This window comes from Talpa europaea, assembly GCF_964194135.1.
Source record: "Talpa europaea genome assembly, chromosome: 8".
Lineage (NCBI taxonomy): Eukaryota > Metazoa > Chordata > Mammalia > Eulipotyphla > Talpidae > Talpa > Talpa europaea.
Window position 1 is genome coordinate 42,575,839 of NC_140075.1, and position 19,362 is coordinate 42,595,200.

The following is a 19,362-nucleotide window of genomic DNA, read 5'->3' on the forward strand; positions in this document are numbered from 1 at the left end:
GATTGCTATACTCAGCCTCCTCTAGGCACCATGATCTCAAAACAATAGGCAGAATTCCTCCAATCAGCTTTCTATATATGTATTAGCTGAGTGGGTTTCTTAACTTAGGGCTTTTGTAAAAATGAAAAAAGATTTTATTCAGAATGACACCCTTTGATGTGAAAGTGTATGCAGTAGACCACACTTAATTTGGGCATGTTTAATGGTGTTTAAAAGATAATACAATGTGTACTAGTGACAATTCCAGGTTTTCCTCACTGTGGAGCTGGTTATAAAACATTGACTGGTATTGCTTAGGGAAACCTTCCCACCTAGATCGCATTTGTCTTCTTTCAGTAGTTTATTATGTTGTCCCCCACCGTCTGTGCTAGAATATGCACTTCTTGCTACAGAAATCTAATTAGTAAATGACTGCCTGTGCACTTGCTCAAGAGTTTGTAATGCCATGTATGTATTAGTTGGCTTCTAACTACAAGAGTTGCTTGCCTCTGATACTCTGCAAGGTGCTGGGCGCTTGCAGGCCTGGTTGCATGATGCTGCAGCTCTCTGCCGCTTTGCCCTGACTATTGTTGAGGCAGCTGTTCTTTCTTTGCAAGATCAATCCTTCCTACCACTACCACACCCAAAAAACATAAAGATTGTTTAAAATAGATTTTGATAGAAAAACTCTCTACAGAATCCAAGTTAAAAATATTGCCTAACACTGTCAATCCTGGAGTGATGGTACTAACAGTGGCTCCAAAAGCAGTCACTGTTCATATTGCATGCACAGTATCCAGAGGACCATGTAGGCACATTCTGTTCCAATACTGTATTTCGGGGGAAAAAAGTAAATCAGCTTTTTTATTACTGAAAAGTGACTTTCCAACATGCTTTCTTGCATAGTTTCTTACATAACAAATCAAGAGCATGTTTTGGCATAACAACTTTAGGGAATGTTTTAAAAAAATGGGCACACAAACCATGAAACAAGTAACCTTTAGGAATGAGAAGCAGAGACTATTCTAAACATCTCAGGTAACTTTATGTACAAACTGTTTTGGGAGCCACTATTCTAAAACAGATAAAATAGGTAACTCATGGTATGAACTGACGTGAGCTAGAAGTTAAATTATTTATGCCATAATCCCCATAGTGTATTGCTTGCCCCTTTATAACCTAACAAAACGATGAACAGGATTGCCAGTAATAATTTTTACTAATTGGTGAATAATTGTTTTATCCTCAAATTACCCTAAGGTAAAACAGATATATTGTGATCTGTTATTTCATTAGCTTAGTTATTTCATAAGTATAATTCAGTATATAGTAATTAAAAATAAATACATAATCTATATTCACTTTTTCATAAAAACATTGCCACAGCCTACAGAAAGGACTCAGTTGTTCCTCAATATGCAATCTAATTTATACAAGTACATAAAAAGAAAATCAAACCAAAATTTAATTTCAAGAAGTCATAAGATATTGTTCATTGAAACTCTACAAAACTTGCATCATAGTAATTGAATTTGAAAAATTATGACTGTGCTGTGTAAGCAGAATATGAATTACTCCTTTACAATATCATACTGGTGCAATCATCTCGAAGGTAGAATTCATAATTATGGATCTGCTACACATTACTGATAGTTCTTCAAATTCTGGAAGTTAGTCAATACTAAAACATTTAGGGGGAATAGAGGAATTTGTTTACTTAGCTAAACTATTTCATTCTGCTGATTACAAAATTAACTGATTAGGTGTAATAGTAATGTTATTGTTATTGATATGTCTCAAATGATTGAACCTTTTGGTTTATTAACTTTGCTGAACATGGCCAATGAATTTGAACATAGCTCTACCTATCCAAAAATGTATATATTTTTAATGAGCAGTGTAGTTATTACTTTGAGAATATATCTGTATCATTTTTAATTGTTTAGTGATGATTGTGGTGTCAATTAGAAGCTTCATATGACACCCTAAAGTGTATGCATGTAGCTGATTGAGCTTCCTCATAAACCCATTAGCCGTATGGACTCAGTTCAGCCAAGCAACCCTTGTTATACTTTAGTAAGCACCGTCCTCTCAGCTCTATACTTGCAGGGCAATAGGGAGTTGTAGATGACTGTTTTAAAGGAAATAATACTTCAAGTCAGTATTTTTGGAACTTTAACATGCGTCAGAACAAACATAGCATATTAAGACAAACATAGCTGAACTTCATTCCTAGACCATTTAATTTAGTCGGGATGGAATTTGATGATTTGCATTTCTAACAAATTCCCAGGAGACTGCTTTTTGAGAATTACTATTCATTGCTTTTAGAACACCAGTCAGGTATTAGGAAGTGGCTTGGAATACCCCCTTTGTCTTACCTGTACACCTAACTAACCAACTTAATCTGTTATCAATCTTGAGAACACATGGGATTCAATGTGCTTGAGCAGACCTCGAGACAACATGCAACAGTGCAGGCAAATAAATATTTGGCAGTGTGTGTGTGTATCTGTATGTATCTACATGGCCAAAATATACCTAGGGAATTTATAGTCATATACAAATATCCAGCATTGTTTAAATATCCTGGACTGTGAGGTGTTACAGTTGGAAGGCGGCTAATCTTTATGCTCAGGTTTCTTGTCTGTCTCATCTTTTCTCAAATCAGTAGAGACAAAATTCATGAGTTAGCACAGTAATGTGAATCAAAGTACTGTTTGAATTTTTTTAGCAAATTAAAATAAGTTATAAAATTAAATACTAGATATATTAGACTATTTCAACTAGCTGTATTTTTCTTTTAGCTCTAAATTTTTTTCCTAAAGCAATTTGCAAAGACATCCGATTAAGGTATGTGTGGCTGCCTACTGATATTTAGAATCTGGTGGGGAGAGGGAAGCAAGCTTGAGGTAGGAAATAGATATTTTTTTAATGCTTTAGACCTCATAGAGCTTAAAAAGAGACCCTGTAAAACAATTTGTGCAGAAATGCCTTTTAGCACATAGTGAAAGTTATTTAGGAACCACATGCTTTATGTCCTGCCTGGGCCACTTTAAACCTCTCTTCCCCTGGGGCCTATCTCCTCCTGAAAACACAGGACAGAGAACAGTAAACTTGAAGAAAGATTACCCCTCATTAATTCAAATATTTATTTGGTGAGCACCTATTATAAGCAGTAATTTTTACAAGGCAACAGAGATACAATAATAAAATGCAGACTCTGTCTTCAAAAAAATTATTTTAATTGGGGAAGTGGAATAATTAAAGAGATAAGATTCGGGGGGGGGGGGTGCCAACCCCATCAGACTTTCCAAATTTGAATATATCCTTCAAAAGAAAGTTGTAACTGTTTTATCCCAGAACAATTAAAAGACTAGCCTCTTGCTGTGTAAATAAAGCTCAAATTTTAGCTGAATGGAGTAAAATCAGTTATTTTTAGTTTCACGGCAGTGGATTATAAGCAGGGCTGACCACTGGAGGTGCTGACCTTTTATTTTGGCAGGATGCAGATACCACCTGCTTGCTTTCTCCTCCTCCAGCTCAGCAATTAGATTTAACAAATTGGACTTGATAGAAAATTAAGAGCATAATGAGGGCCAGAAAGGCAAATTGCATTGAGGTGACTTAATAAATATGATTAAGAATTTAGCACTAATACCACATAAAGTTCAGCTAACTGCTAAGCTTATGAAATTAAGATAAAGATACTACCTAGGAGCTTGAGAGCTATACAGGCTGTTGATCCAGGACAAAATGAAACTCAGACCCAGGCACAAGCTGCTTGTTAACCTCACCCCTTGGAGTAATCCTGAGAGATTCCAGGGTCACTCTTTTCACTGCCAAGTCTCTTTTTAAAATAACCTTTTTCAAAACTTTAAGGAAACTTGAGAAGACAGAACACAAGCCATAACCAAGAGGGAGAGAAGAGGTTTTTGTCTGTAATAGACCTATTTCAGTGTCTTGTGGTCCCTTTGATTGTTTATAGCTGACTTAACAAATCGTAAATCAATGCAGATATCAGTAAAACTAACTTCTTTCACCTCGGAATCCTTCCTCTTCTCCAACTTGGCAGAATGGCCCACGGAGAGGTCACAAAAATGACTCACCTAGGGAATTCTGTTCCTATCACTTGATGTTCAGCAGGTACTCAGTTTAGTTGATTGATCAGCCAATAGTCCCACTAAAGAGTGGAGGGAAGCAATAATGTGAGCAACTGAGTGGGAGACAGAGGGCCAAAGAGAGCTTTTACAGAACCAATGCTGAACAGAAATTCTCTGGCTCATGTCTTATATTCACAACTTATCCCTGCTCTGTCCAGTTTCCTATTTAGCCAATACATGGAAATAGCCAGCCAAAATTTCTTTCCACTGAGGTTATCATATTTGATTTTTAGTTATTATTTTCAGAAGGGAATTCCTTAAAAGTCCATAGCTTTTCAGAGTGCTGCTTTTCCTAATGTAGCCCAAAAATGTGCTGTGTGGCATGACATGTTACCTAAGCATTGATTTTCCCACCTCTAAAAAAGAGGAAGTTGAATTGTTTGTTCAGAGAGATAATGTGCACGTTATAGTAAGAAAGAAAAAAAATGTTTACTAAGGGAAAATAATGTCATATTAATTATATAAGGCCTCAAGGTGTAATTTTAAATAGTTCAGAGAAGGAGAAACAGAAAAATTCAAAATCTGCCATATGTTTAACTAACTCAAAACTAACATTGAGTGAATAGTAAAGGACAAGACAGTATTTTTCCCTTCAATTGTCTGGGTTGAAGAATATACCTCAAAGGTATTTAGCTGATCTGAAGCATAACGACAGCTGGACTTACTGCACGCTTGCTGTAATGAAGGTGAGACATAGTGACTAATGTTGAACTTTTTGTTACCAAGAAGTCTGAAACATGAATTGATATAATTGATAACTATAGTATGACAGCTTATGCGAATCTGAATAGGATAAGGAAAATGCCATGATCTCTCTCTAAAAATGACCCTATAAGTTCTTGGTGAAGGTCTCTTCTATGAGGAATTTAAAAATACAGGGTAGCATTGGTAGTGCCAGAGCACTTCAGTTTGCCATAAAGAGGGGATCATATGCTCTTTTATTTTTGGCAACATGCCACAGTATCTACATTGAACACCATCCTCTAACAATGATTTAGGGTATTTCACAAAGAGTAACATCCTTCTGTATTCACTAGGGAATTTTTATAGCTTTCTCTGTTATATTTTAAATTAAGGTAGACATTTTAGAATGAATAGATTTGGGGCAAATAAAAGAATTGGAGGAAAGTTGCATTTTCAAAATAAAAGAAATAGTGAGAGCTCAGATTAATTTTTTAAGGAATTTCTTGGGCATACTTCCCTGGTTGAAAGCCATTTAGACAGGTCAGCAGATGCTGTAATCAGATTTGTATTTATTAAAACTCTAGGAAATGTTAGGGTAATAGAATAAAAGAGGAAAACTAGTAAGAATATAAGAGAAAAATGTTAAGAAAAAAAATTACTTCAAAAATTGAAAAGGATAGGACAGATGGAGAAAACATTTCACAGATATAATCAATCTTATTTGGTATTGAAATGAATGTGGAAGAAGACAAAAAAGAAAGATGAAACAATTCTGACTTACATAATTACATGCTGTCAATGAAATAAGAGACAACAAGAAGGGAAGTTAAGGATAGCCAGGTAAGAAGTTCACTTAAAAAAAAAAATTATGCATATAAGAGCTGGGGTACAGGCCAGAGATACGGGGGGTGAGAGGATTCACCAGAGACAGAGTGGAGAACAAAACAGGCAGGCTGACTGAAATACACTGCTGAGCGGAGCAGTGGGTAAGTCAGGAGAGGTCTGCTGGGCCATGTGGGTTGCTCCCTGGCCACTTGGGGGATTGAACTCGTGCTCAGAGGCTGCAGATTGCTTCACAGTGCGGTGTTTAACCCCTTGTGCCACCAGAGAGGCCCAAGAAGTTCACTTTTGATATGTTGAACTTGGTCATCAAAATGGAAAAGGCTAGTATGCATGTGGGAATGTAGGCACTGTGCTCAGGCAGACTGACTGTGTTGTGCTTCATAGACTGGTCATTACCATAGCCATCCTTAAGAAGAACTTACAAGATATCCTGCTCACTAGCTATCTCTTTCAGACATTATTTATATTACTACAACTCAATGATACAAATTATCTCAGTGGTATAAAAACTTACTCCATATGTGTCTGTGATTTGTGCAGACATTTGAAATGCATTTAACAGCCTAGAATTTTGAATTCCCAAACCTTTCATAAAATTGTGGAAAAATCTGTTTTGAATGCTTTCCAGAAAATTCAAAAATTGACTTGGTAACCTTAAATTTTCATTGGTGTATTTCTCTTTTCATAGGGCCATTATTTTTTCTTTACCAGCCAATTAGAATTTTCAGGTATATTTGGTTATTCAGTTTCTCATTGAGAATACATTACCTGTGATTTTTGAATCCTTAAAAATTATCCAATTTGCTTTTAATAATAGCTCTAACATAAGATGATGCAACTTAATTTTGATATTTTATGTCATAATTACTGATAGGGCCTAGGCTGTTTTAAATCATTGTTTAAAAATTAGGTAGTTTCTCACTACGTGATTTGCACATCAAAGACATCTTTACAGACACATCACCCAAAGCAGTGATAGTGAAGGCAAAGATAAACAACTGGGACTACATCAAATTAAAGAGCTTCTGCACAGCAAAAGAGACAATAACAAAAACAAAGAGAAACCCCACCAACTGGGAGAACATTTTTGCACACAACACTAATGATAAAGGACTGATCACAAAAATCTGCAAAGAGCTGATGAGACTCAACAAAAACAAAGTAAATAATCCAGTCAAAAAATGGGCAGAAGAGCTAAAAAGAAACTTCTCTGAAGAAGAAATGCAAATGGCCAACAGGCATATGAAAAAATGTTCAACATCACTTGTAATCAGGGAAATGCAAATCAAAACTACCATGAGATACCATCTTACACCAGTGAGAATGGCACATATTAAAAAAACTAGCAACAACAAATGTTGGCGAGGGTGTGGAGAAAAAGGAACTCTTCTGCACTGTTGGTGGGAGTGCAAACTGGTCCAACCACTATGGAGAGCTGTGTGGAGATTTCTGGACCTACTAAACATAGAGCTTCCATATGATCCAGCAATTCCACTCCTAGGTATTTACCCAAAGGACACAGAAACATCAATTCCAAAGAGCACCTGCACCCCTATGTTTATAGCAGCACTGTTTACAATAGCTAAGCTTTGGAAACAGCCCAAGTGCCCAAAAATAGATGACTGGATCAAGAAGATGTGGTCCATATACACCATGGAATATTACTCAGCATTCAAAAAAGATAAACACATGCCACATGCCATTTGCAGCAACATGGATGGCGCTGGAAGGGATCATGCTCAGCGAAATAAGCCAAAAAGAAAAAGAAAAATACCGGATGGTCTCACTCATGGCAGGAATCTAGAAAACTTAAATAAGGGACCAGGAAAATGAATAACTATAAGAAAGTGAAAATCAGAATCCACAAAAACTATGAAACAGAGACACTTTGGGGGGGGGAGGGAATGGGATCAGAATGGGGGGGTTGCAATTGTATGGGGAATATAAAAATAAAATTTATTATTTAAAAAAAATAAATAAAACAAGAAGACATTAAAAAATAATAATAATAAAAATTAGGTAGTTTCTGACCTTTCCAGAATAGCCAATAATTTGTCTCATATGCTGTTAGCAATTTAGCCAATAACCTCTCAAAGCCCATTTTATTTCTTACAAACTTTAGAGAGCTTGTAACGGTAAGGAAATTTTTCCTAACTGTGGCACATAAAGAAATGTAGAATTCCAAAATTGGCAAACTTGCTGCATAAAGAAATTGTTTTAAATTAGTTGAGCATAATATTTATGCCTGTTGTTATTGTGGAAGATCTCCAGTTTTCTTATTGACCTCAAAATTACTGTTTGATTTGTATCAGATGAATATCAAATAATTAACTGATATAATTCCCCATTATTTTGCCTGAATAAGATAATAGAGCCATCCTTTCTGAACGTAGAAATGCATGCTTCTATCACAATGGAACTGTCATCCGGTATTTAAATTGTTGTAGTTTGATAATTTTCTTATTTTCAAGTAAATAAGTAATTCTTTCATAAGAAATTTCCATTTGTAATTATCTAGGGTAAACTAACAATTTATGGGAAAAGAGCACAATGTCATCTAACTGACCTACTAGCCCTTTTTGTATGATGTTTAAAGCCATTATCAGGTTAAACTACCTCATGGTGTATATGAAATTATTATGAAACCTAAACATATATTTGAAATACGTAGCAAGCCCATTTCCTGAAGAAAATTCTACCCTCACAGGCATTTCCTAGGATGTGGGAGATGTGTAGGTAGTTATCAACTATCCATACACGTTGTGTCAAGGAGTGGGAAACCTAAAGGAAACCATAGAAGAGATTTCTTGCACATTTTCTACTGCCTTAATTTTTTATCCAAATAAATGAAGTTGGTAAGAGTGATATATGAGGAAAACAGTAAGCATTTAGCTTACATGGTTCCCTAGTACTGGGGTAAGCAATCCACATATACTTAAGGTTTGAAGAGTTATGGTTTATTGGCCTAATTGTATTTAGGCCTAATTGTACCATTGTAAATAATTGTATTACTTCTAAAAGTAAGGGTCATCTAATTGTCCTTCTGAATCATTCCCTTGTAATTGATGAAACTCTCAGAAAATAAGAGACTCAAGGGTATTCCAATTTTCCAACTGCTATAAAGGTCTCTCTCTTATTTTGTGTGTGTGTCAGGGCTATGAGCCCACATGAAGATATGGACAGAAAAAAAATCACTTTGGCTCTGATAGAGGGACAGAAACTAATCAATCTCAAAATCATCCGGATATGAGTAAAATTGACCTCAAAGATTGGTTTGATATAATCAACAGTGTCAGATGCCAAATGCAATTTTTTACTCCCATTCCAATGTTCTCAGTCATGTCAGTCAAACCTAGAGCTTCCCAAAGGCTGCGGTATATAAATAACGCTTCTTCCTGTTTCCTACAATTAGAAACTGTTCTTGGGTGTTATACGACCAGTATATGTCACTTGGGAGACTTTTTGGTCCTGGACTGGCTCCCAGAAATTTAAACTGATAACGGTTGCTACATTTACTTGCTATCTTTCTAAATTTCTGTTATTTAAGCTAAGGCTTAGGAATTTTCTCTATTTCCAAAAGTTGCTACACTGCTATCCTTTTCTTTTTCAATAGCAGACTAGCTTGCAGAAGAATTATAGGTATTGACGGGATGGCAGGAAACCGATTTTTGAATTTAAGTCTCAAAATAAGACTGACTTAAATCTCAGAGACTATTATATGTTGTGCTTTGCATGAATTTCTATAAGTTTAATCCATGTTATAAGTTATTGACAGCAAAATATAAGGATAAAATTTTCTAAATTGTTAGTAAATCTGTTTTTTCACTTTAATTTCAAAAATATGTAAATATAGTTGTGTAAGTTATTTTGTAATATTAATTAACATCCTTTTAAGAACTGGAATCAAAATAGTGACTTTTAAGGTTTACAGCATAAGAACAACTACCAAATATGATTTAACTGATTTTTCTTTTGCCTCCAAATTTGTTTAATATTTTACCCCCAAACTATAAGTAGTCACAGATGTAGAGAGGACTAAATTATGAAACTTTGACTCTTGAACCCTGATTTGAAAATTGGCATCCAGGAAGAGAAGTTGGGCCTATCACCTCTATAGACACATTGGAGCTTTTCAATAATGTGTTTATCCTATTACTTGGCGAACTATGAAAACAACTTCAAGTGACTCATAATGCAATACATAATTTGTAATCTTTTTACTATAACGGGCCTAGTGATTTATAGGAATAATAAAGATTGAGGTTTATTTGAGGCAACATGTATATTTAATATACAACGGGTTTTCTAGGGTATGAAGTTACCATGTTCTGGAGGTTATTTCGTCATGCCTTGCATCCCATTGCTATAATCAACAAAAGCTTTGCTGATCGAGCTCTTACTTGTATGCATGCAATGCATTTCAATGGATTTGCTTCATATAGAACTCTGGTTTCTTTAAAATTTCCTAAATATTGCATTTAAGGAAAGGTGAAAGGAAAGAAAGCAGCACATGTGTGCTGTTTGACATTTACCTTATCACGAGCAAAATGCTTTAAGAAAAACAAAGACCTGCTTTTTCCGAATACAAAAGTGATGCTGCTGTTGTTCTCTTTGCAGCTAGATCCTGAAGCTAGCGCTGTTCTCAAAGAGCTTCAAGTTAAACTCAATGGGGTTCTGGATGAGCTCAGCATCACTTATGGTGAAAGGTAAGTGGTTTGAATAGTTAAACTATGATTAAGTAGATAATGGTTATTATCCAGATGAATTTGATTTCAGTTAATAATAGCCATGCCTTTAATGCCGTCTATTCCTCATACTGCTAAATCCACTTGACTTCATGACTTAATCTAAGCATCATCTCCTCTGAACAGTTTTTCCTGACTCCATTGTCAAATAGTGATGTCTGGCTATGTGCTTCCCAGAACTGTGTATCCTTATTGGATAGCACTCAAAACATTGTTTTCTGAGTTCTGGTTACTTGCCTGTTTCCCTCACTTCACATGCTCATAACGTGAGAAACCATATCTCATTCCTATTTATAACTTTGTTTTGTTTTTTTTTTAAAAAAAAAAAAAACAAGATTTATTTACACAAGAACAGGGGTGCAGGCCAGAGGAGTGAGAGGTTCTCCAGTGACAGAGCGGAGAGCAGAACAGGCAGTCAGACCAAAACACACTGCCGAGGGGAGCCGCAGGCAAGACGGGACAGGTCTGCCGAGCCATGTGGGCATCTCCCTCACCCGCCAGGAATCAACCCACACTGCAGAGGCTGCGGACAGCCTCACGGCGCTGCGCTTACCCTGCTGCGCCACCAGGGAGGCCCCCTATTTATAATTTTGGTGTTTAAAGCTTATCAATTGACTATTGAAAGAATAGCGAAAGGAAAGGGGGGGGGTGAAAGCTTTACATAAGTAAGTAGCACAAGTTGCATTCATGCCATACATATAATGCAGTTATACTGCTAAATAATTGCTTTCAAACTCTTAACTGAATCAAATCAAGATTCCAGATTTTAGTGGGTGGGAATCGTAATGCAATTACCCCATGGGAAACTGGTGACATTTTTCCAACTTAAAAAAAAAAATAATGATGTGGCTCTAAAGAGAAGTGCATCTTAGATGAACATCATCTTGATCCTACAGAGAAAAGCCATCTTGTCATCAGATGTTAAAATAGATAGGAAAATAGTTAGGTTTTCTAAATTCCTGCTATGAGTGAGACCATCAGTATTTTTCTTTTTTTTCTGGCTTATTTCACTGAGTATGATCCCTTCCAGCGCCATCCATGTTGCTGCAAATTGCATGAGTTTATCTTTTTTGATTGCTGAATAATATTCCATTGTGTATATGTACCACATCTTCTTGATCCAGTCATCTATTTTGGGGCATTTGGGTTGTTTCCCTGCCTCACCTATTGTAAATAGTGCTGCAATTGTAATTAGTGCTTCCTGGTCCTCACCAGGAAAAAGACCAATTATAATACAGTAAAAATCAAAATCAACAAGCAATTATAAACCAGAGACACACTAAGGGTTGGGGGGGAGTAGGTTCCAAACAAGGGTGGTAGGAACTGAATGGGGACTACAACCAAGAAGAAAATGCATACATTGTGCAAAAATGAAAAATGTAAAATATTTATAAAATAAATAACCTAAAAAAATAGATAGGAAAGTAAACATTTTGAAGAGTCTCTTAATTTCATATAAAATTTGCTTTATATGACTTATTTTTAACTGTATTCAGTTCTCAAAGCTTCAAAAATACTCTACTAGCAAGGGATAGCTATGCCTCTGAACCCCACTCATAACTTACTATGTTTTCAAAAGGTACGTGCTTAAACATTTAATGGTTACTTATGTCAAGAGCTAAAGAAACAGTGAAAGCATCATTTCCTCCCCCCATCATCTATAGGAATGAGGTAAAGTAAAGCAAAGTCCCAAACTGGGCCTTCTCTTCAATATCACAGGTGTGCTCATTTGCTTTTATGTAGCCCACCTTCATGGGTCATAAGCTAAGCCAGATGCAGCCTTGCTAAATAGAGCTTATGGTTGTCACTTTGCTTTCTGTTTGCTGACTGGGGTGATTCAGGTTACTTGGTCTAGATACTAACAAACAGCTTGAAGTTTCTATTTACCTGAAGTAGGAAAGGCAGACATGGTCCCAGAGATTTGGAGACTGATTGGCTCTGACATGGGCTGTCATTTAGCAATGGGACCTGTGGTCAACCATCTTAGGCTTACCTCTGTTTAGTGGTGAATTAATATGTGCTTAGCAGAAAAACTATTGCCTTCAGCTAGGAAGGCAAAAATAGAGATTATTTAGCAAAGTTTCTTATTTCATGGGAAATAAGAAAACTAAACAAAATAGAAACTAGAATGTAAATAGAAAAAGCATTCTAAGATTACTCTGTGTAATATGTCCACATCATCCTTTTGAGCAACTGCATTTTGTTTAGTTTGCAAGAGAATATTCAGGTCAGTAAAGCTAAAATATGATTTATGTTGAAAAAGTCTGAATAAATACATTATGAAACAAGGAGTAGCCCTCCTAGGAGCAAACTTGAAGTACTTTATTTGTTCAAACCCAGCTATTTTAACCTAGACATTGAAACTCCTGGTCACTCATTATCTATCTTGTTTTTTTTTTTTTTTTAACATAGGAAAAATTAAATTATTTTGTACAAATAGGGCTACTGTTATTGGAATAAATAGCTTACATGGCATGCTTTCCTTTTAAAAAAGGATAATTATTGTATCCTTGTTGCTATGGATTTATATCCTAGACTACCAGAGATGTTTATAACATATACACATGGTGGGTAGAAAGTTCATAATGATCACTGTGATCCTTTCAGTCTGAATATACCATTCTTACAGTCTAAATTAACAAACGGAGCTTAAAATTATGTATATAACGAACCACTAAAAAAAAAAAAAAATCCTTACAGTGGTGTTATTAAAACCTGCAGTTAAATGTGGTGGGATTATACAGTAAACCCAGGACAGAGTCAAACTGAACATGCTGTCCTTGCTTCCGAGTTCCTGCCATACTCTTAGGGCACCCACCTTAGAGATGCTTTTAGAGTTTTCAAGCTTTCAAAATTTTCAAAATCTGCTGTACACATATTTTACTGGTGTTTGTTTTGGTCTTTAGTTTACTACATTCTTTTGTTATTGGTAGCTAACTAGATTAAGTAAACAGTGAACTCAGAATACTTTGTTAGGACTTCTTCTGTGACTGGTTTCTAAAGAATTTTTCAACCAAAAAAAAAAAAAAAAGAAAGAAAGAAAAAATTTGGGTAGACACAAATGATTTTTAGGTGAAATTTAGGTACTGGTTTACTAAGAATTAGGTAGAATATCATTATTTTTTAGATACTTACATACCTTTACATATGTCATTCACATGCACACAACTGGCTTCTGAGGACATTTACTTTATCCATTTGTTCTAAGAACCTATTTGCACATTTTTTGGTAATAGAAATATAAGTTCTGCTCAGTCTAGTCTCCAACTCAATAGATTGCTTTGAGAATCAGTATTAAAAAATAGCTGTTTCAAAGGCAATTATTACTGTAGTCAGCAGGATCTGACCACCCCATGGAAAATCAACTAGTTCAAAAATTCCATCATTTTCCTCTTTTCTATTACCCCAATTATCTATAAGCAGTAAGCCCACTACAAGCAAACAGCATCACTCCATCTCACCTTTTCCACCTTCCCTCTCCCATGACCATACCAGACAAAAACCCATAATCAGTTTTAGCTAGATAAAAGCCAAATGGTCAGGCATTTGGAACCATTTGAACCTCAGTCTGAAAGAGGATGTCCCATTGCATTAAATAAATACACTGAGAATCTATAAATGAGTCTCATCCATAAAGGCAAGCAGAGATCCAAAGACCAAGGAACCCAGTACAAATGCCAGGTCCAAAGGGGCAAGAATGGTATTTAAAACAGTAAAGAAAATCAAGAATTCAGGAGCCAAAGATGGAAACATGTCAAATATGACAGATGTTGAATCAGGCTTTGACTATAGTCAAGATTAGGGACTCATTTATAGACCTGTTTAAAAGGACCAGTAGCAAGAAAAACACTGAAGTTGTGATAATTTAAAGTCTAGCAAAGATATTCCATGTTAGATAACAAAGCCAAAATCTATAGAAATGATATATTTAACTTAAATTCTAAAATACAGGGTCATAACTGTATTCACTCTCACCACTACTATTCCGCATAGTACTGGAATAAGTCCTTTGTAGCGCAATCAGGCAAGAAAAAGAAATGAAGAAGTAAAATTGTTTTATTTTGCAGAAAGCATGATTTTATATATAAAAAATCCTACAGACCCCACCAAAAAAAAACCTTACATTTAATCAGTGGATTTAGTAAAGTTGCAGGATGCAAAATTAACAAAGAAAATTGGTAGTATTTGTATACACTAATAACAAATTAACTGAAAATAAAATGATACCATTTATAATAGCATCAGAAGCAATAAAATATTTAGCCAAGGAAGTGAAAGATCTCAACTCTGAGTATTATAAGACATTCAGGAAAGAATTCAAGGAAGTTATAAATAAATGGAAAGGTAGTGTTCATGGCTTAAAAGTAGTATTCTTAAAATATCAATACTGCCAAAGCCATTTATAAATTTCATGCAAACTCTACTCAGATTTCAGGATTTCAGAACCAACTGAAAAAGAAAAATAAATTCAATTGTATGTTCAACTAATATTTAACTAGGAAACCTAGAATACCTAAAGAAACAGACAATCTCTCCAATAAATCATGCTGGGAAAACTGGAATTCACATGTGAAAAAAAATGAAACTACCCCTACCTTACAACCACCCAAAAAATTAACTAGAAATGCATGACCTGAAACTGTACAACTCCAAAAAAACATAGGTAAAAATTGCCTTGATGTGGACGTTAGCAATGATTTTCTAGGTATGATGCCTTAAGTACAAGCAACAAAATGAAAACTAAACAAGTGTGACTACAAGAAACTAAAAAGCTTCTGCATAAAAGAAACAACAAAGTGAAAAGACAACCTATAGAATGTGAAGAAAATATTTACAAACCAAATATCTGATGAGGGATTAATATTGAAAATATAGAAAACTCATATACTGCAGTAGCAAAAAATAAAAACCAGATAATCCCATTTAAAATGGGCAAAACACCTGAACATTTTTCCAAAATGGCCAGCCATTACCTGGAAAGATGCATATTAGTGTTCATTACGGAAATGCAAATGGAAACACAAATATCACCTCATATCTTTTAGAATGGCCATCATCCAAAAGACAGTAGAAGATAAATACTGGTGAGGTTGTGCAGAAAAAGTAACCCTAATACGCAGTTGGTGGGAATATAAACTGGTGCGACCACTTTGGAAAACTGCAGTGCTTCCTCAAAAAACTAAAAATAAACCTACTGTATGATCCAGTAATTCCACCTCTGGGAATATATCCAAATAAAACAAGAACACTAACTCAAAAGGGTGTATGCACCCCATTTTATAGCAGCATTATTTACAATAGCCAATATATAGAAACAACCTAAGTGTCCATCAATAGATGAACAGATACAGAGTCATGGTATATTTACACAATGAAATATTATTCAATCATTAAAAATGAGGAAATCCTAACATTTGTAACAATATGGATGAAGGTTCAGTCATTATGCTAAGTGAAATAAGTTAGACTTTAAAAAGATGAATACTGTATTGATTTCATTTGTACTTGAAATTTAATTTTAAAAAATTAATGATTGCACATTTCATATTACTGAAGAAGTAGCCAAATGCATCTAACTTCCAGTTTTGAGATAAGTATGCTGGATGTAATGTAAACAGGATGACTATAACTAGTACTGCTGGGTGATATATATTAGTTGTGAATATGGTAGATCCTAAGAGTTATCACAAGGAATTTTTTTTTACAGTTTCACCAGTTTATATTTACATAAAAAAGTAGAAATGCTGATAATCTCCATTATTTAAGTCTCTATCTGCCACTGCTTTAGTAAGAACCACCAAAACTAGTTTAGAGGATACAAAAAAATGAGAATAGTATTTATTGAACATGCCATGTTGTAAGTATGTAAGTTTTTAGAACATGTACAGAGACTTTTTTGTTGTTCAGTGTTACATACCCAAATTCTATTTGGGGCAAAAGTAGTAAACAAATGAAAAGGTATCCATTATGTCAAATAATGGGGAATACAAGTAAAAAAAAAAATTTAAAGAACTGAAAAGGAATGGAAAATCATAGAAATGACATTTCAGGTTGTGTGTTCAAGGAAGACTTCTCTGAGGAGGTGACATTTGACATATATCTGAAACATTTGAGGGACATGAAAAACTGCATAGAGAAGGAAACATATTAGTGGTCATAACAAAAGAGTCTCCTCAGAGAATTATTAAGAATACCAGAAGGCTGCTATGGCTGGACTGCAATAAAGCAGAGGGAAGAGTGCTAAGAAATGATTAGGGAGGTTTCCAGAACCAGACTATTCTGAGCTATAATTAAGGCTATGAAATACATTCTAAGTTTTTTTGTAAGTGGATCTGGAAGCCATTGAAGATGACTAGTAAGGAAGAAGCAATATTTAGCTTTAACAGGGTATCTGAAGAGGTTGAACAGAGAAACAATTTATGAAATTATCACAAAAATTTAGGAGAAAGATAATGGTGGGCTGTAGTAGTAACAGTAGATCCTCAGGGATAGGATATTTTGTAAAGGTTTGATGATGAAAAGATGTTGAGTATGACAAAAGCTCACTAGACTTCTGCTTTCTAAGTAGAAAGTTTACGTAGGCAATTTTTTATAATAGTCTGGAATTTGAAGAAGTCAAATCTGCAGATAAATATTTAGGAGTCACCGATATATAGATGGCATGAAAGTCATGAGACAGATATGCTTGACGAGGAAGTGATTTTGATAGAGACGTGGCATGATCCAAGGATATAGCCTGGCAACACTAGAGGGTTGCCAGAGGAAACACAGCATATGCCCAGTTACATTTGCATTTCAGATAAACAGTGAATAAATGTCCCAAATATTGCCTGACACATACTTATCTCACACTCTGAAATTCAATTTTCTTTCTTTTTTTAATTTTATTTTTATATTCCCCATACAATTGCAACCCCCTATTTTGACCCCAATCCCTCCTTTCTTGACACTGTGTTTTTATTTACTAAGTCTGACACCCCTATCTCAATGGTTAGAGGGCAGAAAATTGAGGGGTTGCCAGGAGGAAAGCCAAGAGGGTGTGGAGCCCCAAAACCAAGATATATCCAAATGCCAACACTCTTTCAAAATCAGTCATTTCTCCAAACAGTGCACAAAGGAACATCTCAGCTGGCACTCTAAGAAATGGTGGTTGAATGAACCTCCACTTTAACTAATTTAACCAGAATAGTATTACTTTTAATCTGCTTTATACATAAGTGTTCCAAATAAGCTTTTATTCCAACAAAAAAAAAATTTGCAGCTGAACAGTAAGTTTGAAAACTAAAGATAAAGGGAATTCACACCATTTGAAACAGACCAAACTCCTCAAGGTGGATTAAACAGACACAGGCAAAGGAAATCATAAATGTTTGATTTTTAATCCCAGAATTTACATTCTTTATTTTCAGTTTCCAGCTTATCATTGAAGAGTGTATAAAACAGATGAGTTTTGAACTAAATCAAATGAGAATAAATGGAAATACTGCATCTAATAAGAACAGTGCCGCCATGGATGCTGAGATTGTATTAAGACCTCTCATGGACTTCCTGGACAAAACGTAAGTTTCCTTGTCTAGTATTTGACTCTTGTCTAAAGACAGGAAAGCATCTAAGGTAAAAAATATATAATTGTTTCCCTTTATGTAAAAGGCTTCTGCAAAAATATGTCAATTCATTAAAATGTAAAAACACTTTTAGTTCAATATGAATGGGAAAAAACATTGTACAGGAAAGGAAAAGGATGGAGGAAAGAAATACTGGTGACTAAAGAGGATGCTGCTGAGGCAGGGAAAGATTTAAGATTCTGTGATGCCCACAGTACATGTCGTTTTGTCTCTTCCTGGACATAAAGAATAAGTTGTCTAGAATATCTGAAACCTGCTAAAGAGGAGAAAAGCACAATATGACTAGAATTAAATCAGCTCACAGGTAAGTAGACTGCTTCCCAAGTCACCCTTAAAAAATTAAAAAAAAAATGATTGAGTGCCCACCTGGATCAAACTTTATAGTCACAAAATAGTTAATGAAAAATAAAGTCAAAATCCCTGACTATGAAAATGGCAGTCTGTAATGGTGGAAGTGGGTGGAATGAGGGTCCCTCATAACCAACTGAGACAGTTTTCTTAGAAGGTTGCTTGTTTAATGCCACTCAGTTCCTACTCTTTGAAGCCTTGGGTGGCTAAGTTTGGAGTAGGGTCCGCACACTCATTTTCATATTAATATATTAAAATGTACACATCTGGCAACCATTGATCCAAAGCAACCAAAGACAAGCCTTTTTTGAAAAGAATAATATTAAAAGAAAGGTAGAAAGTAGAAGAAAAAGGTAAGTAACAATTTGAATGCCTACCTAGGGACCAGCACTAAAGATTATGTGTATAATCCTTTTCGTTACTGTTGTGGCAAACTAAAAGGACCAAGATAAATAATAATATATTTGCTTAAAGGATATCAAAGAAGGAATCAGTAGGGAGAAATATTTATCACTTCTATTTTAATTAAATATTACTTTATCAGTTTAATCTAAATATTTGGTAGAAAAATGAGGTCTTATTTTCTGTTTTCTATATGGAAATACCTGGAAAATATGTGAGTAGGTAATTTGATAGCATAGCGGGAGGTTAAGTATAGAAGAAAGAAGAAACAGGCAGGATAGAGCAGGAAAGGAAAGGCAGAAAGACTTCATTTATTTGGCTTCTTAATGTAGATTTTTAGTTTTGTCACCTAATCTCCCACATAGCTTTTGAAAATTTTATCTTATTAGGTGACTTTTCTATAGACAATACACAATGGAATCACAAGGTCACCACCATTTGGCTACAAATATGATGGATAGGGCTAAGAACATAGCAAGTGACGCTCCTAAAACTCCTACTGGAATGCCTTCTGTTTTCAGAACTTCAACCAGCGGTTTGAGGCTTTATCATTTATAACTAAGGAAATTATTT

The 19,362-nt window shown here is 35.1% G+C and overlaps 1 protein-coding gene across 1 annotated transcript in view; it reads left to right on the plus strand.

Moving 5' to 3' along the window:
• The window catches only part of UNC13C (unc-13 homolog C), a gene marked incomplete at both ends in the record, with an annotated part of 463,147 nt that overhangs the window by 367,300 nt on the left and 76,485 nt on the right, over positions 1-19,362 (plus strand). The window contains 2 exons of the mRNA XM_084241221.1: positions 10,287-10,375; positions 17,824-17,973. Coding sequence (XP_084097347.1) covers positions 10,287-10,375; positions 17,824-17,973 — 239 coding nt within the window. The remainder of the gene's footprint in view (positions 1-10,286; positions 10,376-17,823; positions 17,974-19,362) is intronic.